The 24,333-nt window shown below is 41.4% G+C and overlaps 11 protein-coding genes across 11 annotated transcripts in view; 5 read left to right on the forward strand and 6 right to left on the reverse strand.

Moving 5' to 3' along the window:
* Positions 1-4: 4 nt before the first annotated feature.
* Positions 5-805, reverse strand: JH06_3681 (hypothetical protein; the record flags this gene model as incomplete). The annotated part of the gene is made up of 1 exon (XM_014674747.1): positions 5-805. One exon carries the CDS (start codon positions 803-805, stop codon positions 5-7), a length of 801 nt encoding a protein of 266 aa, XP_014530233.1.
* Positions 806-904: 99 nt separating this feature from the next.
* JH06_3682 (histidine-tRNA ligase) lies at positions 905-5,083 on the forward strand (the record flags this gene model as incomplete). The annotated part of the gene is made up of 17 exons (XM_014674748.1): positions 905-987; positions 1,022-1,167; positions 1,199-1,245; positions 1,275-1,427; positions 1,457-1,559; positions 1,591-1,637; positions 1,669-1,818; positions 1,849-2,024; positions 2,055-2,146; positions 2,220-2,305; positions 2,340-2,386; positions 2,417-2,495; positions 2,526-2,678; positions 2,709-2,849; positions 2,880-3,138; positions 3,168-3,621; positions 3,652-5,083. The coding sequence occupies 17 exons, from the start codon at positions 905-907 to the stop codon at positions 5,081-5,083; spliced, it is 3,648 nt and encodes a 1,215-aa protein (XP_014530234.1).
* Positions 5,084-5,200: 117 nt separating this feature from the next.
* Positions 5,201-6,154, forward strand: JH06_3683 (serine/threonine protein kinase; the record flags this gene model as incomplete). Its single annotated transcript, XM_014674749.1, has 3 exons — positions 5,201-5,375; positions 5,406-5,490; positions 5,521-6,154. 3 exons carry the CDS (start codon positions 5,201-5,203, stop codon positions 6,152-6,154), a joined length of 894 nt encoding a protein of 297 aa, XP_014530235.1.
* Positions 6,155-6,232: 78 nt separating this feature from the next.
* Positions 6,233-9,322, reverse strand: JH06_3684 (ubiquitin carboxyl-terminal hydrolase; the record flags this gene model as incomplete). The annotated part of the gene is made up of 12 exons (XM_014674750.1): positions 6,233-6,518; positions 6,549-6,595; positions 6,626-7,062; positions 7,092-7,184; positions 7,218-7,355; positions 7,385-7,966; positions 7,996-8,089; positions 8,120-8,196; positions 8,227-8,896; positions 8,928-8,972; positions 9,004-9,221; positions 9,250-9,322. 12 exons carry the CDS (start codon positions 9,320-9,322, stop codon positions 6,233-6,235), a joined length of 2,760 nt encoding a protein of 919 aa, XP_014530236.1.
* A 585-nt stretch (positions 9,323-9,907) lies between these two features.
* JH06_5474 (serine/threonine protein kinase) lies at positions 9,908-11,051 on the reverse strand (the record flags this gene model as incomplete). The annotated part of the gene is made up of 2 exons (XM_014674756.1): positions 9,908-10,774; positions 10,809-11,051. 2 exons carry the CDS (start codon positions 11,049-11,051, stop codon positions 9,908-9,910), a joined length of 1,110 nt encoding a protein of 369 aa, XP_014530242.1.
* A 221-nt stretch (positions 11,052-11,272) lies between these two features.
* JH06_4259 (hypothetical protein) lies at positions 11,273-12,080 on the reverse strand (the record flags this gene model as incomplete). The annotated part of the gene is made up of 5 exons (XM_014674751.1): positions 11,273-11,593; positions 11,624-11,673; positions 11,705-11,801; positions 11,832-11,915; positions 11,949-12,080. 5 exons carry the CDS (start codon positions 12,078-12,080, stop codon positions 11,273-11,275), a joined length of 684 nt encoding a protein of 227 aa, XP_014530237.1.
* A 104-nt stretch (positions 12,081-12,184) lies between these two features.
* JH06_4260 (phosphomannomutase) lies at positions 12,185-15,242 on the reverse strand (the record flags this gene model as incomplete). The annotated part of the gene is made up of 14 exons (XM_014674752.1): positions 12,185-12,295; positions 12,326-12,703; positions 12,734-12,810; positions 12,842-12,953; positions 12,985-13,045; positions 13,163-13,278; positions 13,309-13,386; positions 13,417-13,728; positions 13,759-14,127; positions 14,195-14,254; positions 14,285-14,561; positions 14,592-14,707; positions 14,736-15,005; positions 15,036-15,242. The coding sequence occupies 14 exons, from the start codon at positions 15,240-15,242 to the stop codon at positions 12,185-12,187; spliced, it is 2,544 nt and encodes an 847-aa protein (XP_014530238.1).
* Positions 15,243-16,785: 1,543 nt separating this feature from the next.
* JH06_4261 (putative mitochondrial processing peptidase) lies at positions 16,786-18,565 on the forward strand (the record flags this gene model as incomplete). The annotated part of the gene is made up of 8 exons (XM_014674753.1): positions 16,786-16,889; positions 16,922-17,080; positions 17,152-17,217; positions 17,250-17,412; positions 17,541-17,907; positions 17,938-18,035; positions 18,065-18,218; positions 18,249-18,565. The coding sequence occupies 8 exons, from the start codon at positions 16,786-16,788 to the stop codon at positions 18,563-18,565; spliced, it is 1,428 nt and encodes a 475-aa protein (XP_014530239.1).
* A 29-nt stretch (positions 18,566-18,594) lies between these two features.
* JH06_4262 (putative beta-d-xylosidase) lies at positions 18,595-20,983 on the reverse strand (the record flags this gene model as incomplete). Its single annotated transcript, XM_014674754.1, has 11 exons — positions 18,595-18,792; positions 18,823-19,056; positions 19,087-19,169; positions 19,200-19,506; positions 19,577-19,706; positions 19,737-19,932; positions 19,962-20,063; positions 20,095-20,324; positions 20,355-20,577; positions 20,608-20,768; positions 20,799-20,983. 11 exons carry the CDS (start codon positions 20,981-20,983, stop codon positions 18,595-18,597), a joined length of 2,049 nt encoding a protein of 682 aa, XP_014530240.1.
* A 371-nt stretch (positions 20,984-21,354) lies between these two features.
* Positions 21,355-23,712, forward strand: JH06_5232 (ribosome biogenesis protein BOP; the record flags this gene model as incomplete). Its single annotated transcript, XM_014674755.1, has 10 exons — positions 21,355-21,573; positions 21,606-22,047; positions 22,079-22,180; positions 22,212-22,595; positions 22,626-22,654; positions 22,793-22,834; positions 22,865-23,001; positions 23,033-23,488; positions 23,519-23,621; positions 23,653-23,712. The coding sequence occupies 10 exons, from the start codon at positions 21,355-21,357 to the stop codon at positions 23,710-23,712; spliced, it is 1,974 nt and encodes a 657-aa protein (XP_014530241.1).
* A 258-nt stretch (positions 23,713-23,970) lies between these two features.
* JH06_5902 (V-type proton ATPase subunit) overlaps positions 23,971-24,333 on the forward strand; it is a gene marked incomplete at both ends in the record, with an annotated part of 1,295 nt that continues 932 nt past the window's right edge. Inside the window, 2 exons of the mRNA XM_014674758.1 lie at positions 23,971-24,024; positions 24,065-24,297. Coding sequence (XP_014530244.1) covers positions 23,971-24,024; positions 24,065-24,297 — 287 coding nt within the window. The remainder of the gene's footprint in view (positions 24,025-24,064; positions 24,298-24,333) is intronic.

A 24,333-nucleotide genomic window follows, 5' to 3' on the forward strand; every position in this document is an offset into this window, starting at 1 on the left:
TACATCACATTGCAATTCGAATCCGAATTGCTTCAATCATCTGACCACTTCCCTCTGTTCCAGCATCTTCTCCATCCTTCATCCAAGACTGCCAGCCCAATCCCTTTATACAAACACAATAGAATACATGATAGTTTTCTACATTCAGAAGACGAATACGAATACTCTCCATACGTAAACCTTGCCGTTCAGTTCCACAGACAACATCATTCGACACCTCATCCAACCAACCCTTGTTTTCCACATTTGCTTGCATAATCAATTTACCTGGACCACTATAATGAATGTACAAAGCTTCTAATCGTTGTCCTTTCCCTTCGATTCCCAGAACTTGATTGTCACCAACGAAGTTAGTCCATCCAACATTTTGGACATATCCACGGTATAAGAGGTGCGGTTCATCCATTACAACTTGGAACTCAAAGGCAATCACACACAAACTGCCATCAGGATCTCCTGCAATATCAAAATCACGTTTCCAATCTGACCAAGACCCATCATTCATGCATACGCGATAAAAGACATGATATCCAGGAACATTCACTAAACGAATCCGGATAGCATTCATTCTCTTTTTATTATCTGTATCTCCACATGTTTCCTCATTAACAATAGGAGACATCCAACCACTTCCTTCCAGAGAACACTGAATAATCAGGTTATCTATACCTGTTGATGCGATCTGAAAACAAGTAACACCATTTTGGGCGTCTAGTGTCCCAGATGTCTCCCCCATTCGAACCCATTCACTCCATCCACTTACAATCCCACAAGAACGATAACGAATATCTTGGGTTGTTACCATAGAAAGGATCCGAGGCTATGCGAATTGGACTTTACGCCAATTCGTCAGTTTTGGGGTCATGAAGCCCAATCAATTGTGTTCATTTTTCGAAAATTGAACATGGCTAGAAAGGTGTACACACCCAATCCAGTCTTAGATGTAATCCTCCCTATTGGATTTAGCTCCTTGGCCCTTTATGTTTGGTATGCCTACATGCTATAAGATATAATGTTATAGCTATTATCTGTACAGAGAAGGAGAGTTGTTCTGGACACTTGTTCTATCGGTAGTTGCCGTAGCAATAGTAGTTCCTATTGTGGAATTCTTACTGCGGTGGAGTGGTCAGAAGGTGTCAAGTCGTTTCCTTAATGACAAGAAGCATGGTAAGCAAGTTCTTACTCCCATGATGTAAAGGTGATCCTCTATCAAAGGTGTACTCTCTTAAGAAGTTCGTAGATCAGGTAGTAGAGTGGTCCTAATTTTACACTAGGGCTGGCAGTTTGTATATCATTCTGTATTCAGTGTCTGGGAGTATTTGTTGTTGAAGAAGTACAACTGGTTCCAAAATGATCCAGATTGGTACCCACTTACTGGGGAAAACAAGGTTCCTCATGATATTCGCGTACTGTTTACAGTACAGATCGTACGGGTCATTATTGTCTATGATTCTAGGCTCTTTGGCTCTACCAAGCTTATCGTCATGTATTTGTAAACCAGCGGAAGAAGGATTATTATCCCTTATTCCTGCATCATATTGTTACTCTCAGTTTATGTTGTATCAATCAAATTATTCATCTTACGTCTAGTCTATGCTCAAGTTAGCTATTATCAAATGGGTTTATTGATTCTCTTCGTAAGTGGTTCTGTATTTCCATGAGGGCTAGCTACATGATCATAGTGATATCTTCATCGATGTCTTAAAGATGTTGAACTTGTGTCAAATCGAAGGTGCTAGTGATTTCTTCATCCTGGAGACTGTGTATGCTAGCACCATTATCGTCTGGTTAGTACAACGACTCTACAATTTGCCAACTGTTTGATCTGGGAGGGGATATGAGATGTAGTTGTTCTTACGAGCCTTTTTGGGAATGATCCGTTACTACAAGGAGCTGACTCCGCAACAAGCCATTTGCAAGGAGTGGTTATTCTCTCTGGAAGTTCTGTGTTGCTGTGTTCTTTATTGTTTACATATCTATTGGTTTGCATTGCTTCTTCGAATTGGTTTCCGAGCCTTTGTTAAGTGGGAGTCATTCGAGGGTATTATGCATAGGGATCCTGGTACTCTTCATGAGGTCTCCAAGAAGGGATATGAAGGTGATTCAGATGAAGAGTCCTCGGAAACATCTCCAATCGTTGAAAAGCGTAAACAAGAATAAGTCTCTGTTTGTTAGTAATAATCTGTCATCTGTTGTTGCTATGTCGAGTTTACAGCTAGGAGAGAAACAAATAACGCTGGAAGACTTGGAAACCATTCTCTTTGCCAAAACCCCTGTTTCTGTTGATCCAGTGACAGAAGTTAAGGTATTGTCTGATTCGTTGGTAACTTAGTCTCTAGATTCAGAAAATGGGAAAAGGAAAACGAACGAAGGTTGAATGTGTGAAGTAGTGCATTGTGACGTTTCTTGATTATAGGATTGAACCCGTGGATATCAAACCGATTCGGGGAGTATCTAAGATATGTGCATTGTTCACTCTTCTTTCTATCCTCAAAGTAACAATAGGATTAGAATCTTATTTCTAGGGTGAGGGAATCAGTTCAACTCTCCTTAAAGCACTAATTAATGAGATTAATAGTCAAGAGGAGAGATACTTAAGTATGTTCAACTTGGCTGATTCTATTCAGTCTCTTGAAATACCCCCACTTGGAGATCATGAAAAGATGCTTCTTTCTATGGTAGTTTTCTTTGCTGTCTTATAGTCTTAGTTGGCTCCTCGTACGACTGCAATGTGCTATATGGCTTTTATTGAAGGAGAGAAAGTCAACACCCTTCTTCTCAGTACTGTTGCCTTCCTCATTGCTATTCTCAATGGCAAGATCGATTCACTTGCTGAAAATGTATACGAAGTAGTCTCTGAAGCATTTCATTAGTTATAGTTGGATCACCCTCATCGTTGTGCTGCGTACATCGCTCAGATGTTGCGTCTGATGTTATTTGGTGCTTCCAATTTGAAGGAAGACCGGGACACATTGATTCAACCTCTTCCCGAACTTTTGGGACCTCTCTATGACTATCTGAAGCAGATGAAACTGGCTCTCCAGGCTGAGTTGAACGCTCCTCCGATGGCAACTGGGTCGGTGATCCTGCTCTCTTATCTTGAAAACATTGCCAATCAGTACCAGCACATTCTGCCCCGTAACTCTGTTGTGGATGTATGATTGTAGATCTGCTGGCCATGATTCGTGCTACCGGCGCTGCCCAGCTCATCCAGCATGTGGATGAGATAAAGAAGGATCTTGATGCAACAGAAAAGGCATTGGAGTTGACAGAGCCTTCTCTCGGAGTTCCTCTGAAGGTGTTGGAACAGCAGCGTGCCTTACAGAAGGTGATGGCTGCTTCACTCCAATTTTGTGTAATCAAACTCCAGGAGATGGTTGCTCAGGCGGCTGCAGCAGTGGAGGAGAAGACTGTGAATCCAGAAATCGAGGCCCGTTTGGCTGCAGAACGAGCAAAAGAAGAAGCTGAGATGGATCCCGCTACATTGGCTCGTATTCGAGAGAAACGTGCTGCCAAGGAAGCAAAGAAGAACAAGAAGGCTGGAAAGAAGGAGAAGAAGCTGAATGTCGGTAATGGTGTGCAGGCCATTCAGCAAGAGATTGTGCATTTATGTCCTTCTCTGTGGATATGAGTGGATTGTCTCATAGGTAGATCACAGGAGGAGCTAGAAACTGCCACGGATCTGTTGGATGGTAAATTGCCTAATGTGGTGTTCCAGCAGTATGAATCGTTGAAGTCTGGAGGTATTCATCGTAAGCCAAAGATCCCTAAAGGTACCCGTGACTTCCTCCCTGAGCAGATGGAGATCCGATCGCGTGTGATGAACACAATTCGTAGTGTATTCCGTCGTCATGGAGCAGTAGAGATTGATACACCTGTATTCGAGGAGAAAGAGACATTGATGGGAAAGTATGGTGAAGATACCAAACTCATCTACGATCTGGCAGATCAGGGTGGAGAAATCTTGTCGTTACGTTATGATCTGACTGTTCCTTTCGCTCGTTTCCTGGCTGTGCATCAGGTTGGTAACATTAAGCGATTCCACATTGCGAAGGTGTATCGACGTGATAATCCTGTGGTTACAAAGGGTCGGTACCGTGAATTCTGTCAGTGCGATTTTGATGTGGCTGGCAGTTATGGTAGAATGATCAGCGATGCTGATGTGCTTGCAGTGGGTGTGGAAATCTATCGTTCTCTTGAGATCGGTGAATTCTGTATCAAAGTGAATCATCGTGAATTGCTGGACAGTATGATGGAGATCTGTGGTGTCCCTACGAACAAAGTCCGGGCCATTGGTTCAGCTATCGATAAACTCGACAAAGAGACATGGGAGACTGTGCGTCATGAGATGGTTGAGAAGAAGGGATTGGCACCAGAAGCTGCAGATCGCATTCATGAGTTTGTGATGATTAAGGGTGATCCATGGTCTGTATACAAGCAGCTAGCCGCGATGGAAGTAATTCAGCAGAATGAGCGAGCGAAGAAGGCTCTGGAGGATATGCGTCTTCTATTTGAGTATGTAGAGGCTATGGAGTGTCTTAACTATCTCTCGTTTGATCTGTCTCTGGCTCGAGGACTGGATTATTACACTGGTCTCATCTATGAGGTCGTGTTGGTCAACAATCCGTATGGTGTAGGCAGTATTGGAGCAGGTGGTCGATATGATCACTTGGTTGGTATGTTCAATGCAGGAGGTAAGGATATCCCATGTGTGGGTATTAGTATCGGTGTGGAACGTGTCTTCACGATTCTGGAGAAGAAGGCTCAGGATGCAGGCGAGTTGCGATGCAAGCCGTGCTCTGTACTGGTAACATCGATTGGAAAGGATATGACAGCTATGCGTATGAAGGTTGCAGCAACACTGTGGCATGCTGGAATCTCGGCGGAATTCGGATACCAAGAGAATCCGAAACTCCAGAAGCAGCTTGCATATGCGTTAGAGACGGGAATTAATTGGGTTGTGGTGATGGGAGAGGAAGAAATGAAGGAGGGTAAGGTGAATCTCAAGAATCTGAAGACCCGTGAGGAAGTGACAATTCCCATCGACTCCATTATTGATGAACTCCATAAGCAAGGATTATAGAGTATTTATGGTTGTGTTTCTTGTCATAAATCATTCTGGTGGAGGTCTTGCCATTTGGGTTATATTTAACAAGCTCACCGCATAATATTTATTGTTATTTGAAGATCATTAGGCGAAATGGAAGTGGATGTTGATAGAATCATAGCACTGCTTCTGGATGCGAAAAAGGAAAAGCCAGGGACCCAGGTTAATCTTCCGGAGGAATGGATCCGTGCTCTATGTTTAAAGGCACAGGAGATCTTCCGAAGTCAGCCAATGCTCTTACGGTTGAATGCACCGATTCAAATTTGTGGTATTTGATAATATATGACCTGTTGTGTAGGTGATATTCATGGTCAATATTATGATCTTCTCCGCCTATTTGAGTATGGTGGTTATCCTCCAAAAACGAATTATTTGTTTTTGGGGTAGATTGTAATCTGTGGCTTCAAGTTTAGGGACTATGTGGATAGAGGAAAGCAGAGTATTGAATGTATTTGTCTTCTTTTTGCGTACAAAGTGAAGTATCCTCAGAACTTTTTCCTTCTTCGAGGCAATCATGAAACTGATAATATTAACAAGATTTATGGTTTCTATGATGAGTGTAAACGTCGATATAGTATCCGCCTATGGAAGGCATTTTCGGAGTGTTTTAAATATCTGCCTGTATCGGCTTTGGTTGATGATCGAATCATCTGCATGCATGGTGGCTTATCTCCTCAACTAACATCATTATCGAAGTTAGAAGAAATTCAGAGACCTTGTGTCGTCCCAGATAACGGTCTTCTATGCGATATTTTATGGTCAGATCCTGAATATGAACTGTCTTCAGGCTGGGGGTTGAATGATCGAGGTGTGAGTTACATTTTTGCTGAGGATGTGGTTCATGCCTTCTTGGAGGATCAGGATCTTGATTTGGTGTGTCGTGCTCATCAAGTGGTTGAAGATGGCTATGAGTTCTTTGCTGATCGTCATCTGGTTACAATCTTCTCTGCACCCAATTATTGTGGCGAATTTGATAATGCTGGTGCCATGATGAGTGTAGATGAGACTCTGATGTGTTCCTTTCAAGTACATGATATGAAAGCATGACAATATAGATTCTGAAGCCTGTTGCATCAAATCAGAAGTTCCATAGCAATGGAGACCAGATTTCGGATCCTCTAACTGCTACCGCAGCAGTACACAAACACTATGATAAGGAAAAGTATTTGCAGTAGTTGCTTGTATTTGCATTTGTTCACAAACACGGCAATGACGCAACTGATAAAACAAAACATATGCATCTCGATTGTCCTCAACTTGTCTCTTCTGTAGAGGAATTCGTCTTGTATCATCATAGCATACCCAGTCAAATTCCATTGAGTCTTCAGGTTGCAGACTGGAGTTTACCAGAGCAACGTAATGACCCCCTGAAGTGGTACCCATATGATTCACCACAGCAATCAAATCATAACTATCAATTATTCTTTCCCCTCATCCTCACATAACATGACCTTCTGGTAAACCAAAGTATTCTGAACAGTCGAGTCCCTAGAAATCAGACACCGAATACATTCTCACATTAATGGGATACTCAACATCCTCATAGAGCTTTACAGCACTGTAGGTATCAAAAGCAAAGCGCATGAGATGTAGAATTAGAATCTGTGGAGGATGTTCCATCTGAATGTCTCGGAGGACTTCAACTACACGACCACATTTCTCACAGGTATATTCTGCACTAAAATCCATCACTTCACGATGGAAATAGGATCGTAGACACTCGTCCAACGTTAGGATACCATCTGATAGATCCGAAGTTATCTGGAGTTTGGGATCAATAAATACCGTAGGAGTGTGATTGTCATTTCGCTTACTTAAAGAGGATAGAGACTCAAGCAAGGAGAGAGGAAGACTTGAGGAAGAAGGAAACTCCATCTGAGGGAGTAGTGATTGAAACACAATGACATCAGAACTGATTGTTAGAACGAGGAAAATCAAGGAATCTTCAAGAACCTCTACTATGAGAGAAGAGACACAAGAGTACCATCTAATAGGATTGAAGAGTCCTGTAATGTCAGATCCATGAAATGAGCTTTCTTGTCTTCTGTAGTGAGTCGAATGCCAACAATGCCATTATCTGAAGATCAGTTTCCTTATCAACAAAGAGTACAGAGCGAGCGAAGTTGTTGAATGAATTTACCGATAGTGAGAGACAAGGTGTCCACAATCATCATTCTTGGTAACCGCTTTAGCCTACCTTCTTGTTGAAGTTGTACAATAAACCAACGTGGTGTAGAGAAGCTCATTTCTATGCTGAGATAGATACAATTATTCTACCTTTATCACTAGCAATGTCATTAGTGACGATCACATCCTTCTGATTCTGGATCCACTCCATCGAGAGTCGGTTGGATCCAGTAGGAGGGATGACACGACAAATAAGATTCTTACCCTCAAATAGCATTCCATTCACCCAATCTTGTGTTAATGATGAGTCCTTCGTCGAAGTCTGAATGCTGTAGAACGAAGACGGAAGATGCAAGATATCCACAAGACTGAGGAGTTCCTGAAGTTCTCGAATCACAATATTCTTTCTCACTTGAAGAGAGAATTGTTGTGGAGGTGGTGAAAGAATTAGAGAGGATGAAAGGAGAAGGGGAGGATAGAGAATCACAGAAATAATCATCAGATTATGAATAGGAAGAGGGAGTGATAGGGAAGTGACTGCTTGATAACTTGCGCAGGTATTACCACAGCTACTGCAAGTTGACGTACTACGCAGAAGGAATGAAAAAACGGATGAAAGAGGTGAAAGCTCCCTATTACATAAGGCTGTCCATAAATGCGATGTTTCGTCCAATAGGCCTTGAATGGATGTGAGAGTAGGAGGTTTAATGACATTCATTTCATCGATCATAGCTACGATCAACCACTCTTCATATTGATACTGGATACTAATTGAACGATTGTTTCATGAGCGTCTTCCTGGCCCCAGAATGACATCTCTGGATTGTGATGTAAGAGAGCTGAACGCACATTTCCCTAGACCTGATACTCTCCTGGATCACTCACAACATGAACAGACGACCTTCGGAAACGTAACTCTCGAAAGACTCGACTCACAGACGTCGTGATACATCCAGGACCTTCTTTCTATCAGTCATTCTCTATCTTCAAACTTGCCTCTGGTGCTAAGTAGCGTTTGTAGTTGTCACTGATCAATAATCGACGTAAGGGAGTGACTGAATAGAGACATTGAAGGGAAGCAGCGAGAAAGCATGTATTGCCAGAGTTGATGATTCCCTCTCGGATAAGTTCAGTGCGAACATAAGAAGGCAGCACATCTGGATTCTCTAATATGGCTCTCGATTCGTCTTGTACATCTTCCAAGCTCTCTTCACATACGCGAGAATGATAAGGATAATGAATGTCTCGACATGCTGTACTGCAGTAGTAACATCTTTTACAGCGTTTGCATCGCAAGATGGAATCTTCAGAGCACACGACACAAGGAATAACATGAGAAACCGGTATCATGTGAGCATCACTCACCTGGCAAGGAAGTGCAACTGAATGTCTAGAACAGAACTCGGATTCCATTTTGATAGTTACTGCTTCCGTAGGTGTCTCCTCTCCTTGAATCTCACTATCAGAAAGAGATGCATTTGTTGGGAGTCTTGGACGTCCCAAATCCAGTGTGGACTCATTAACCATGCATTCTAGGTCCGATCCATAGGTATGTCGGAAATGTTTCCAGACAGACGAATTAACGAGATAATAGTCGATTCCACATATTAATCCAGGAAGAAGAATTAACAACAGCGGATGCTGTTCATCTCCTCGTGAATACTACTAATAATATATAAATTACAAATCATACTACGAGTGATGAGTTTTGAATACTCTGCGGAGGTTCTTCATTATCCTGATCATTAGTAAGCCCAATAATGCTCTACAAAGATATACCGTATCCACTGTCGGATCCATGTTCCAGAAATCAAATAATATTGACTTTCGCGACAATTCCATAAGCGAACGACTTTTTCCAATTCTGCATGTCCCTGACTTCTTATATCTTCAAGTATATTGTTATTTCTTTTCTTTCCTGCTTCCACAAAGGCATCAAGATCGAAGAAGGGAGAGAGTCCTGTATCCACTCCTTCCAAATACTTATCTAGATCCACCCTACAAGAATAAGTTACCGATGCCATCTTCAATGGGAATGAGTGATTCAGTCAACAAACAGGGAGCAGGCGAAACAAAACACTTTAGCATAGAATGAACTGCTTACCAACTCAAGAAGTCCTCTTCATCAGCAGCAGCAGCTGGTTCTTCTTCCTCCTCTCCGAAGTCTTCTTCCTCTTCTTCTTCCACAGGCTTCTTCGCCTTCTTTACAGGTTTCTTAACAGTCTTCTTACGAGGACGCTCTTCCTCCTCCTCTTCCTCCTCCTCTTCTTCCTCAGAGACGGGCTTTCTAACCTTCTTAGCAGGCTTACGACGAGGTTTCTCTTCTTCCTCTTCATCATCATCGTCATCATAACGTGAAGCCTTCTTAGCAGGCTTACGACGAGGTCTCTCTTCCTCTTCCTCCTCATCCTCATCATCATAACGTGAAGCCTTCTTAACAGGTTTACGACGAGGTCTCTCTTCCTCCTCTTCATCATCATCGTCATAACGTGAAGCCTTCTTAGCAGGCTTACGACGAGGTCTGTAATCATCTTCATCATCGTCATCATCATAACGAGATGACTTCTTAGCAGGCTTACGACGAGGTCTGTAATCATCATCATCACTATCACTCTCGCGGAATCGCATGCGCTCAGTCTGAGAACGACCCATAGCACCGTTACGACGAGGCTTCTACATTTCAGTCTCTCCATTCTCTCCTACCGAGGTCTGTTTGATCACTTCATCATCGAATTCACTCTCCTCCGAATCCTCATCCGAAGCTTCAGGAGTGTAATCATCACGGAAGTTACTGATCACAGTCTGTGCAGGACGAGGCACACGTTTGCCAACCTTAGCCTTGATCACCTTGAACAGATCCACAGCCGAGGCACGCTTAGCAGGATCTGCAGTGAGACACATCTTTAGCAGATTCACCAACTCGGGACTGTAACGATGACGAGGTGGAATCGTGTACTTGGCTCCCAAAATAGCCAGCTTTCCAGCATTAGCGAACGGCTGCTTCAGGAACATCAATGTGTAGAGAATGCATCCCAGAGCCCAAATATCGGTCTTCTCCGTGATTTCACTTACACCAAAGAAATCCACCATCTCGGGAGCACGATACATCTGAGTCGTGTACTTTTCAATCTGTTCCTCTTCGCGATCACAATCATCTTTGTTATTCAGTTTCACAGTACCAAACACCACAGAACCAAAATCGATCAGTTTCCAACGACCATCCTTGCCCTGCATTACATTTTCCAACTTCAGATCACGATGAACCATAGGAGGATTCTGCTTATGCATGAAACCGATAGCACTCACCATATCATACATCATTCCCCAAATATCCTCTTCAGGAAGATACTTCTTATCCTTCTCGAGGATCTTAAGATAGTCAAACAGACCCAGAGGACAGTACTCCATCAAAACACGAGCTTCCCAACCACCATACGACTTTCTCTTCTGAAGGGCATACACCTTGGCAACATTCGGATGGTCCTTCACTACACGAAGCACATCAAATTCCTTGTCCAACAACTTTTCCATCTCTTCTGTCTATACAATGATTTCTCTTTCTTCATAGTCCTACCTTACAGTCCATTCGCTTAAGCACATATTCCTTGTATGTATTCTCGTCCATAGCAAGATACACAGTGGCATAACCTCCCTGTCCAATCTTCTTCTTCAGCTGAATTACACGATGACCCATCTTCAGTCTACCAAGGATCTGGGGCTTTGCTGTCTGTTTCTCAGTGGTCGAGCTCGAAGCAGCTTTATTCGATGATGACTGCGATCCTACCTTCATAGGAATGAAATCCTTCAGTTTCTGCATTCTAAAAGATTATTATAACAATGATTGTTGAGATAATAATCCATGATCCTATTTCTGAAAGGTCCTATAAAATGCCTCATGATAACCATATAATTGGGTCATTAATATACATAATATCATTTCTTAACAAATAAGGTTTGCAATTACTTTCTAAGATACATGCTGGATATCATCTGAGTCACCATCTTAAAAGGAGGAGTCTTAGTAGGAGCCTCTAAACATCACTTGCTTTTGCCATCCTTACCTGTCGGTTTCCTATTTTTCGTGTAAACATAGTAGATCACAACAGCCGCAACAATCAATATCACAAGAAGTGTAATCAGACCCATAATGATCTTATCTGTCATCAGGCGTACTAGATATGCTCGAATCAATTGTTCCGATTTCTTCAACTGATTGTCAATATCCTCCACATTTCCCTTCATTCCTCCCAGTTGGTCAGTCTGTTGGGACAGAGTTTCCGTTGTCGCCAATGCAACTTGTTTGGTTTCCTGGAGAAGCATCATTGTGTTTTTGGCTGCATCAATCGTCTTGCCTTGAGTCTAAAAATCATGTCCAGTTCAAATCCATACCTGTAGTGCGTGTTGAATAAGCATATCTCCACCTTCCACTCCGTCGTCTTCTAAACATCACTCCTCGAATCAACTCCACACTTGGTCCTCCCAGCAAGTCCTTTCTCTCCATGGACTGAAACTGGAATTTCAAATCAGACTGCAGGACTTTAATTCGTTCAGAAAACGCAGTCTTCTTCTAAACATAACTCTTTCTGTTCATTCCTACATTAATATAGTTAATTTGTTGTTCGCGAGGCAATTTCTTGATCTGAATCGATAAGGCATCGAGATTATCCTTTGCCTCATTCAGCTATACATGAGATACAACATCCATACACCTCACCAGTCGTTTTGCATCTGCTAATAGCATTCGCTTCTCATCTGTAGTCGTGTCGTCGGTAATCTGTCTGTAGCTGTGTTCCGCCTTCGACAAGACGTCATCTACATCATTGACCCATCCATCGACTGCAGCCATTGGAATTAATGGTTTCAACCAAACCTGGATACAATAATCCAAGACTTGTGGTTTTGCGACAGTAGAATCCCAGTGGCGCAATGGATGGATTCAACAAACATACTCTACTCTGAACCAAAGAACAGGTTTTCACACTGAGAAATCGTGTCAAAGGGTCCCGTAACAGTATGACCGATTGTACGAGGATCCGAAAAGATCTCATAGTCATTTCCGCCCTATTCATCACCACCCAACTGAATTCCTACTGGGGCCGTTTTATCCCCAAAGAAATGAATTTCGTCATATCCATCCAGGAACTGAAGGCAATATGTCTTGTCCCAACCCTGAGGAACCACATCAAAAGAGATCTGTCCCCCAATCAAATACACAAATCCGTAATCGCTAAACTCCTTCTTCAACACCTCTACCATCTTTTCACGCACATGATGAACCTTATCATATTCGCCAAAAGCATCACGCTCTTTCTGCGAGCAGTTACGTCCAACTGGACACACATTGATCATTCCAGAACGGAACTCAACAAATGTACCTCGCTTTACAGGAATATCTAAGTCACTCAAGTATCGCAGTACAAAGTTGATAAACCGGTTCAGTTGTTCATTGGAATACTTATCCGTGATAAACTAAACATGAAAAGTACACTTATATCCAACAGTTTCATGGAACTTCACTCCATTATGATATGACGATAGTCCGTTCTGTGAGAACACATATTGAATTTCGTCAACGACTATAAATCAGGATTTCACTTATTTAACTACTATTCTTCCCTAATTGTTCTTCTTGTTTAGAAAGGTCGGATCCACCAACAATACCAACGTCCACCTTCTCTTTTAGACGACGAAGGAATACCATCACCTCAGGAGGAGCTACCTAGAACATTAGCAGTAAAGCATATCCATACTTTTCTACTCTCGGATAGAGTGCCATCTACATCAAAAAGAGCAAGGACTTTCTTCGGATTGCTTGCCATTAGAAAATCAATTACAAAAAAGATGGAAACGTGGAAACATAACAAACAAGATCCATTATCTAACTAAGCATCTGGATGAATCTCTTCTATACACTCCCATGTTCCCTACTTATCAGGTGATCTATTCAATTGTACATCAAACTTCTGTTTCCACATTCGAACTGTATTATCATCCCCACTTGAAGCAAGAATAGTTCCTGTAATGTTCCATTCGATTCTCCATACCTAACGCTTACATACTACAAAGAGATGTACATCCCGTCCATGATCACGTAAACATGCAGTCATCGTCATTCCTGTGGGACGAATTTCATAGATCCGAATACAACCATCCTACACATTATCTTGTCCTTCAATTATTACCGAACTCGCAGTAGCCACAGTTTCATAATCCTTTCCATAGTTTGAACTCCACGAAACATTCCGAATGATTCCACTGTTATCTGAAAACACCCATTTCCGTTCCCATTGGTGATTTGTTGAATTCAACTCCCAAATCTGAGCATCATCATCAGTGCCAACAATGAGACTCATGGGTTGATTTCGAGACTTGCACCATGATAGACAGTTCACCTGTTTATTAATCACGAAGGAGGAGTCATTTTGCCACGTCCAGAGCTGAAATACATTTTGTGGTTTGTAAATATAGACAGAACCGTCCTTAAAACATATGGCCTATATATTAGGAGGATCTAAAACACTCACCAGACATAGACCGTAGAAATTTGGACTAAAGGCAATATCAAGAGGTGAAAGACTTGGAGCAGCTATCGAACATTTCTTCGTCCAAGTTTTCTGTTTGTCATCACCAACAATCTCCTGATAGATGGCTACGGTATCATTATGAAGACAAGCCGCAAATATCTGACCAAATACAGGGTGAGCCCAATCCACCCGACTTATCAACGACGAATGTGCTTTAATCTCTGTTTGTAGTTTCCATTCTTTATTTATCAAGTTCCAAATACGAAGGTATCCGTCTGCTGATGCAGAAACAAGACGTTTTCCATAGTAATCAAAAGCAGTGTCGCTAACAAACTCACGGTGTCCTGAATGGATCAACTGACTTGTGTTCTACAAATGAGATTAAAGTAAATCAAAAGACCATAGGATCTGAACAAACAAGAGAAAACTACTAAACGAAATTGAAATTCAACTTGTTCCCTAACTTGATAAAATGATCAGGAAGTGGAGCAGACAACTACACATCAGCACCATCACTCGATTTCACTTCCTTCCACTTCCCATTATACTTGAATCGGATTGTACTACAATGAAGAAACAGTTCATGTTTGTTGTAACTCGAACCCATCAACTTCCTTGTTAAGAAAAGAGTATCCTTCGACCCATACTTTACATCATTCAACAATTCGATTCCAAGAGCATCCTTCATGTGGACGCGAATCTGACGATTATGTTGGTGACAAGAAACTACTTGATGCATCTTTCCTGTGTATAACTTACAGCTAATCGACACAACATCTCTTGTACAGTCCATTATCCGATAACTATCAATGAGTCATATTTCAGTCTCATACCCTGTAATAGCAGGATACTCCTCGGATGCCATAATACGATGAGGAAACGAGGAGTGTGGAAGAGATCGAAGTGAGATATGAACGGCTCGATACAAACTCCCTGTGTAATCTTGAGTCTAAATAAAACCAGAAATCAAAAATGACTCTACGCATGTCAGAAAGAATCAAACCTAAAGGAGGAACATCAGTGGACTTTTTTCCAATAGCGATGTACTGCTTCTCTACATATCCGCAAGCAAACTCTTGACCCAAAGCACGAGCAGTTTCGCGGTCCTTGGCTATTATGAGTAGACCAGAAGTATCCTTAATCTGATGGCAAGCAAAAACCCGTACACGATCAAGACGATGAACAGGGTACAGCAATGATGATGAACGAATAATCTGTTGAATACACGGTGTTCCATCCATCGTCGGCTACACATAACAAGAATGAGAAAGAAAAACTTGACAACAGATTCCTGATGGTTTGTTCACAATTATCAAATGATCGTCTTCAAAAACAACACACTGAGTATCAACAGTCGGATTTATACCCGAGTTCATCTTCTCTTCCTCTTCTACCTTCTCAAAGAAATCAGGAATGTGAATCTGGCAGACTTCAGAAAAACGTTCACCAGGTTTACAACGCATTCTACGATAAATACATTCCATTATCAGTACCTCTTGGTTTCTGATATATCTAGAAGGTAGACTTTGCGATTTCGCAGTTCTCGTTGTATCATAGAATATGGAACCTATCTCTTATTTCACTCCATTAGACAGGAACCCTAGGATACTTATCCATAATAAACTTGTCGACTCGAGTATTCACATACTCCTTTCCCACAACAAATGTCAGAGGACGAGTAAGCACTTTGGTGAATCGAGCCAAGTGTCGGGATATCATCTCAAAGATTTGTTGTGATCTCACAAGAATGGATTGGCCAACGATCAGTTCTCATTCAGTGAGAGATGAAATCAACTCCATCACAGTAAGGATATCAACTCTCCTTCAATCAAAGATCCCTTCAAGGACTATTCTCTCATCTGGAATCGATGAATTGGATCTTGAAGAATCCATTAAAAAGCAAGTAGGGAGTTTGGAAAACAACTCAACAAATGCAGATACAACAGTTTGTGGAAAGCATTCAGCAATATCACTTAGTTCAAGATACTCTTCCTGGAATAAAATCATTGTTTTTGGTTGGACTTCGATGTGGGAGTTATATGTAGTTACGATACTTCCACTATTTAGAGACTGCCATTAATTCATTTCCACAAAATAGCAGCTGTACAAATGATTTTGTCAATTCCATGAGAATGGAACAGATTCGATCCCTTATTCAGTCTATCAAGATTTCTCCAAGTGTAGATATTCTCGAGGAGAGTGAGTTATAGACAGGCTCGCGTACTAATCAGCAATTCACCGAACGAATCAAAGCTTGTAGGACTGCTCGAGAATCTTGTATTGAAGTGTTGAATGAAATGAGGATAAGTTGAACTGCTGTTGATTTCTGAGTATAGATCATGTGAACATGTCCTTTCCCATCGATCGAGATGAACTATCCACAATTCCTATACCATCTGCATCTCAGATTCAGAAAGATTTACAGCGTGAGTCCTTTATTCTCAATGGTACTGTTTTTTCTGGTGCATTGGGGTGTGTCAATTAAAGTGTACTAACCGATAGGATATCCCATATTCGTTCTTCTCTTGCTAGTGCTTGCAGTTCCATCGCTGATGAAGAATCGATTGATGCAACTGTGGAACGAGTGATGGAGATGATAAGCAGAACGAGAGTTGGAGAGTATTGCTACAATGAATTGTGTATGGAATTGTGGAATAGGAATTCTGAATAGTGAAAGTGTTACCTGTTGGTGATGCATCCCTTATTCTTAAGGTGGATAATCAGAACACCATTCCTATTGAACTTCAAATTAATTCAAACATCTATGAGGTGAAAGGTGAGATGAAATGGGGATTAGTCGTTTCATCGTTTTTCGGTTTCAATTACTCCGTATAACTAAGTTTGGATGGTTAATGAGAAGATAATCGATATTAATGATGTAACTAATCAGAAGGAAGTGATCATGAACATCAAGTTGTCCTTTCATAGCTACAATTGTTTTGGAATGGCTGAATATAGTGGGTGTGATTTAGAGGACAGTGGAATGGTTTCGATATCTTTTGATTGACATGTTTATTCACAATAATGATGTTAAGTCGGCATGTTCTGAAGGCAACTGTTTGCAAATCGGCATTTCGTTGTTTTGCAACAACGAATACGTCTAGACTGAGCATGTTGGAGGAATTACCGAAGTAGGGCCTATTCTAAAGTTTTCATGGTACAGTACTCCTAAACTGAAGCCTGCTCGTGATTTAAAAAAGCCAGAGACGATGTCAACGACGCTTCCTTGTGGTTTGACTGTTGCTACCCGTGAAACATATGAAACTGTAGGACCTTTCATTTCATGTGATATCGTAGGTGAGTTCCATTGGTATCTTTGTTGGTTCTGGAAGTGCTGATGAAGAAGGTAGTTTTTCATTTTCAATATTGATATACAGTGAACGAATATGGTAGTGCGTATATGATGGAAAAGATGGCGTTTAAGTCGACAGAGAACAGATCAAGAGAGACCATGGTAAAGTATGTTCAGTATTAGATTGTGATGGATGTAGAAATTTAGAAGACATTGGAGCGAATCTGATTACCCGAAGTGGACGAGATAGTATTATGTACATTGTGGATACACTTCGTGGAAATGTTGAGAAATGCGTGAGTATGTTTGCTGATACTGTGATGCATCCACTTCTGCAAACAGATGAGATTGAAGAGTCAAGTGTCGGAATTGGACTGAAACCTAATTTTTTAGCATATTTTAGATTACGAAAATGAAGATAGTATGATGAAACGAGATTATTCTGCATTTTCGATGGATGTACCTTTTGTTCATTCCTCTTCATTTCTAGTATCTTCATGCTGCAATGTATGGAATGAAAACTCCATATGGTCATCCTCTACGTTACCACAATCCAAATCTGTACTATTTTTGTCCTTCTCTTATTGTCAGAAATCATGAGATTTTACAGGGTTACTGGAAGAAACACTTCCGACCCGAGAATATGAAGATTGTTGGTATTGGTGTGGAACATGAGAAGTTTGTCCAATTGGTGGAGAAGTATTTTACTTACCCCTCCTCACAGCCTGTGATTCTGCCTAAGACTTATTCAAGTACTAATGAGATTCTGAAAGGTGGACAATATCACACAGATGTGAACGGAATGGACCAGACACAGGTGAATTTGGGTCTTCATTGTGATGGATGGTCCTCAAAGCGTACAACTGGGATCTTCGAGTGATGGATAGATATGGTTTCAATCAGTCTGCTCCAGACATTGTTAGGAGGAGGAAGCATGTTCAGTGCTGGAGGTCCTGGGAAGGGAATGTACAGTCGACTCTATACAGTAGAGAAAGAATGATTGTTTAATACTAGGATGTGATGAACCGATATGGATGGTTTGAATCGTGTAATATTCAGCTAATCATGTACAGAAATCAAGGCCTGGTCACACTACAGTGTCTGGTGCCATTCACCTATGTGTCACCCACAACAAAGATTCTCTGTGATCATATTCGTCGATTGATTGGTAAGAATTGAGAGAATGAATAATGAGTAGGGGAACCTGTATCAGATGAAGAGTTCATGCGATCAAAGAATCAATTGAAGTCAATGATCTTTATGAATCTGGAACAACGTTCTATTTATTGTGAGGAAATTGGACAGCAATTCTTATCATATGGTAAACATAAGCCACCAGAAGAATGGGCACGTGAAATTGATGCATTGACAAAGGAGGATATTATGGTTGCTGTTCAAGAGATGTTAAATTATCCTATCTGTTTCTCTGTGTTTGGAAAGGATGTTACAAAGGAAATCAATACACTTCCTCCTGTAGATGGTATCAATGCTTATCTGAAGATGCCTTATAAATGAGGGGTAAATTGTTTGTTCAAACAAATAGACTACAGAACAAAGATTGCTGATGACTCTTCCACTTGTACAATCCATTCACCTTGAATAATCACAAACTTAGCGTCCTCATTTGTTAAACGTAACTCCTCTTCAGTGAGAACGAATCGCAGTTCCTTCTCTTCTCCGTTCTTCAGATTTACACGATCGAAACTACCAAGTGTTTTCACAGGGTAACCACTTGTTCCAGCCTATACATCAAGATCAAAATGTATCACAACCAAAGGAGACTTCAGGAAGAGGAGAACACTCTCACTACCATCCATGGGACCTTCATTCTTCACATGCACAAATATTTCAACTTCCACAGTACGATGGTTCCGACGAAGTCGATAAGAAGGCAGTTTCCCAACAGTTACTTTATGAGAAAAGTGTGAATAGGAGAGGCCATATCCGAAGGGATACTGAACAGGCCCCTCATAAAATCGATAAGATCGACCTGGATACTCCGATATCTACAGGTGATACGAAGAAAACAGAAAGACGGGATCAGGTCGCATCGCCATATCAAAGAAATCTACCTTCTCTACATAATCATTGTAATACCACGTATTCACAGTACGACCACCTATGAATGATACTTAGTAGAGAGAAATACTTGGATTCACATCACCATTCAATACCTCAGCGATCGCTTCACCTCCAAACATTCCTGGATATCCAACACCTATCACACCCTTCACTAATGGCTGAGAAACATAAGCACTAACATCAAGAGACCCACAACCAGAGAAGAGGAGGAGAATCACTGGAACGTTCAGATCCTGAAGGACCAAATCAATGAGTTGACGCTGACCTTCTGGCAATAGAAGTGTTTCTCGATCCAATCCTTCTCGCTCCAGCTTCTGGTTGATACCAACAGCAAATAGAATCAAATCAGCTCCTTTAGCCATCTGAACTGCTTTCTCACGAGTAGCAGAATCATCACAATATACATCTGAACATCCCTAAGTAATAATCATGAATCACTTCTACAGGAGCAATAACTGCATCTGACTGATACTTCTTCACACCATCAGCTACGCTACGAATAAACTCGGGGATGCCTTCATAGTTTCCTAACATGACATCAGTGTCTTCAGCAAAGGGGCCCATCACAGCAATTCTATTCATCATAGCATCTCACTGAAATCACCGATGCGATGCAAGAGATACAGGTAGGAATGAATCACGATTCTCCAACAATACAAGACCTTCACGTGCTGCTTGCAGAGCGAGTGCATGATTCTCTGGGGTATTCAATCTATCCAGCCCGTATGAAGTATAAACTTGCTCTTCAACCGGATCAAAGTAACCGAGACGCATCTGGACTTTGAATAAGTTGACAAGAGCTAATTGAGACTCTAAATTCATTTCTTACCTTGATCAATCTCTTTCTCTTCCACCAAACCGACTTCAATTCCATGTTTCACATGATTTTTGTAGTAGTCTCCACAGTCGATATCACAGGTTGCAGCGACAGCTTGATATTAAATGACACACAGTATCCAAACCTAGTGCTACTGTAGTATCAGAATTATTGGTGTAATGATGATAGTTCTCAATGGTATCAATGGCGTCACAATCAGCTGTAATGTATCCTTCAAATCCCCACGAATCACGAGCCACTCCATAAAGAAGCTCTTTACTGGCACAGGATGGAACTCCATTCACTGCATTGTAACTGCACATCAAAGCAGAAGCACGGGCCTTCTTCACACAGGATTCAAAAGGAATCTGGAATCTAAGAGTTATTACTTCTTCATGTTACCACGTATCCTGCATATCTCGTTCTTTGACTTTGGCATCAAACCAGAAACATTTCACTCCATGCCAGTTATCCAAATCATAGGCTGTATAGTGCTTGCAACAGGATGAAACTTTTAGATAGCGATTGTCTTCTCCTTCTTGCATACCACGGACAAACTCAACTGCATAGCTTGAAGTCAGATAGGGATCTTCTCCAGGCGTTTCTTGGCCCCTTCCCCAACGAGGATCTATCATTCAATCACTAACAACAACAGTACCTCGAAAGATGTTGACATTGGGGGACCAGAATGTCAAATGTGCATTTCCTACGTTACTCATGGCTCTGGCTTCTGTTGAAATTGTAGAAGCAATCCGGTGGAAGAGTTGTCGATCGAATGACTGGGCGGTAAGACTGACTTGGGGAAATGATGTTGCATATCTATTCATCAGTGGTTCAGTTGGAGATTACGGAGTCTTTGAATCAAAGACAATTCCAGGCGATTTCCCAATTCCATGAAGTGCTTCTGACCACCACTGGTAGTCTGGAATATGAAGTCGCTTTATCCCAGAAGCCTCATTTCCCATCAACTGAATCTTTTCATCCAATGTGAGTTCGGATATCAAGCTACGAGCACGATCTAGTTTTAGCAACATTCCATAACTAGATACCTTCAAAATTCAATGACATATTACACCATGGTTTCGACTTCCATGGTTCACCGTCACAAGGTCGGTATCCCAAAGTAGCAACAATAAGGAACAGAAAGAGCAAAGATATGGACAGACTCATCGCTTACAAAATGGATATTAGGAGTTTCGTAGCTATTACAGGAATACGACCTATCCTGGTGTTATCCTTCAAATCATTGCAAATACATAGGAGACTACAAAAGAGACATTCTGACAAGACCCCCTCACAGTATCACAATTCTCCATTCTTTCGTTTCGATATTTGTTCATTCTATTTCTCAATGTCAGACAGTGAAAGTAGCGAATTAGTGGACAGTGAAGCTGGTCTAGAAGAAATGGAGGATGAGAAACTGCTTTCTTCTGATCCTGAAGACAATAGCAATGAATCATCTGACGAGGAGGAGCTCGATGAGGAGGAAAACAATGTGGAAGAAGAGTTTCTAGAAGATAGTGGAGAAGACGAAGAATTAAGTAGTGAAGATGAGGAGGAAAAGAAACTAACAGAGGATGAACTTCGTCGTATTCATCTGGACGATTTCTCTTCTGACGATGAGGTTTGGTTTGAATATTGTTGAATAATGTCCAGGAAGCCGGAAATACGATTGGAAATATTCCAATCAAATGGTATGATAAGTATGATCACATTGGATATGATCTGAATGGTGAAAAGATTATGAGACCCAAGTCTCTGGATGCTATTGACAAATACATTCATTCGCATGACAAGAACGAAAGGTTGGTGGAATCTTGGAATGTAACAAGTAGATGGACAATCTATGATGAAAAGGAGGGAAAAGAGATTCATCTAACACCTCGCCAGATCTCTATTATTCGTAATCTTCAGAATCATCGGTATGCAGAACCAGGATACAATGATGAAACTGAATACATTCCCTATTTCTCAGGTGAAGTCAGTGTCCTTCCGTGGTCGGAGTCTTTGTCTAAGGCTTCATTCGTTCCTTCAAGATGGGAACGTCTTAAGGTGAATGAGATTATTCGAGGCATCCAAGAAGGTCGTTACAAACCACGTAACTCATAAAAGAGAAGAATAATGTGTAGATGAGAAGAAGGAGCATTCATTGTATGAGATGTGGGAGAATGAAGGAGAAGAACGAAAGAATGGTCCTCCAAATCTGATGGCTCCAAAGTTACCCCTCCCTGGTATGAATGAATGACATTTGTGATGTGTTAGATCACAGTGAGTCATACAACCCTCCTGATGAGTATTTGATGAGTGATGCAGAGAAGAGGAAGTGGGAGGAAGCAGATCCTGAAGAACGAGAGAAGAACTATCTCCCTCAAAAGTTTGCTTGTCTGCGTCGTGTTCCTCTGTATGGAAACTTCGTGAAGGAGCGATATGATCGTTGTTTGGATCTCTATTTGTGTCCTCGCTCTCTCAAGCGTAAGATGAATATTGATCGAAGTGTTTTGTTGCCCCAGCTCCCTAATATCAGTGAACTACGACCGTTCCCAACCACACAATCAATGCTGTTTGAATCTCAGTCAGATCGTGTGCGTTCAGTTCAAGTCGATGCTAGTGGATACTACATGGCTACTGGAGGAGATGCCAAGGAGTGTAGGAGAGAAGGGAAGAGGTAAGATATAGTGCACATCATTGAGATTATCACGGGACGTGTAATGAAAACCTATTCATTTCCCGCAGTTATCCAACAAATCCGTTGGAATCCATCTCCATTGTTGAGTGATGTGTTGGCTGTGGTATGTGATTCAACGGTGTATTTCCTGGATACAGAGATGAGTGGGAATGAAGAGATTCATCAGCATTGTCAGGATCTGTTACACAGTCGTAGGAAAGTAGGAATGAGTGGAGGAAATGATAGAAAGGAGAGTGAACCAGAAGAAGTACGTGGAGTGACATGGTTAGTGAATGAAGGAGCAGAAGGTGATGAGTTTGTGAGTAGTGATAATGTGATTGTGATGAAGCATCTGAATCCAGTGAAGGACATTGCTTGGCATACGAAGTGTGTTATTAGAATCATGTATGATGAATAGAGGCGATTATATCTGTGTGAATGCTAGTGATGCTTCCTCTTCAGTAATATTCATTCATCAACTCAGTAAGGGTCATACTCAGATCCCTATCAGTAAGGTGAAGGGTATTGTACAACGAGTCCTCTTCAGTCCATCTTCTCATCCTTATCTGTTTGTAGCCACTCAGACGGAAGTCAAGATATACAATCTCGTGAAGCAGACCCTTGTAAACAAACTGAAAACGGGAGTGAAGTGGGTATCTTCAATGGCCATCCATCCTTCGGGAGATAACCTTGTTGTGGGCTCATATGACTGTCGTTTATCTTGGTTTGATCTGGACTTGGCTTCAACTCCATTCAAGACGTTGCGATATCACAAGAAGGCGATTCGTTGTGTTCAGTTCCATAAGAACTACCCTCTGATGAGTACCTGTTCAGATGATGGAACCATTCATATATTCCATACTACGGTCTATAAGTGAGAATGGAGGAGTGATATGATTTGTAGTGATTTCATTCATAATGCACTGATTGTTCCTCTTAAGGTACTTCGTGGACATGAAATCAAAGGAGAGTTGGGTGTGTTAGATACGGAATTCCATCCAAATCAGGTAAGAGGTAGTTGGGTATGTTGAGTTGTAGCCTTGGATTCTGACTGCTGGAGCCGATGGTACCGTGAGAATGTACATCAACATTCCTTGATCTCTTTATGGCCTGTTTGTTGAATTGATCTCCTGAATCCTTCTTTCATCTGAATGACCGTTTCGATTTCCACATTTCCCCATTTGTTTCAAAGTCCATATCTCCTCCAATTCAAACCCATGAGCAAGGCGATTGATGATCCGATGATTATTTCCATTCCTTCTGACTATGTGCAGGAGGATGCAATTCGACGAGCAATTGCAAGTTCCAGCAATGATTATTGCAGTAGATCTGAGTGAAAATGAATGAGGAATAGCGATGTATACGTTTTCAATTCCAAATCTGGGGGAATGTACTCTTGAGATGTTGATGGTAGGTTTTCTTGTGACTATTGTTGTTCTAATGATTGTAGCATCTAAATGATGAAATGCAGAAGATTGATACGGTGACAAAGAGTCTGCTTGAGAAGATTGCGAAAACGTATCATGATATGAACCAAGATGGTTCAGAGAAGAAGTTGACGATTGATGGAAGGAGTCTCATTGATTACTTGTGTCAATTCCATTGGGATGAGGAGCGTTTTCCTGAGAAGAACTCGATTGGTGAACACAAGAATGTGGTTCAGCAGGTAGAAGATGAGAGAGAGTGATAGGAATAGGATGGAAAGCGTTTGGATAGTGA

This window comes from Blastocystis sp. subtype 4 (genome assembly GCF_000743755.1).
Source record: "Blastocystis sp. subtype 4 strain WR1 chromosome Unknown seqid_0002, whole genome shotgun sequence".
NCBI classification, from domain to species: Eukaryota; class Bigyra; order Opalinata; family Blastocystidae; genus Blastocystis; species Blastocystis sp. subtype 4.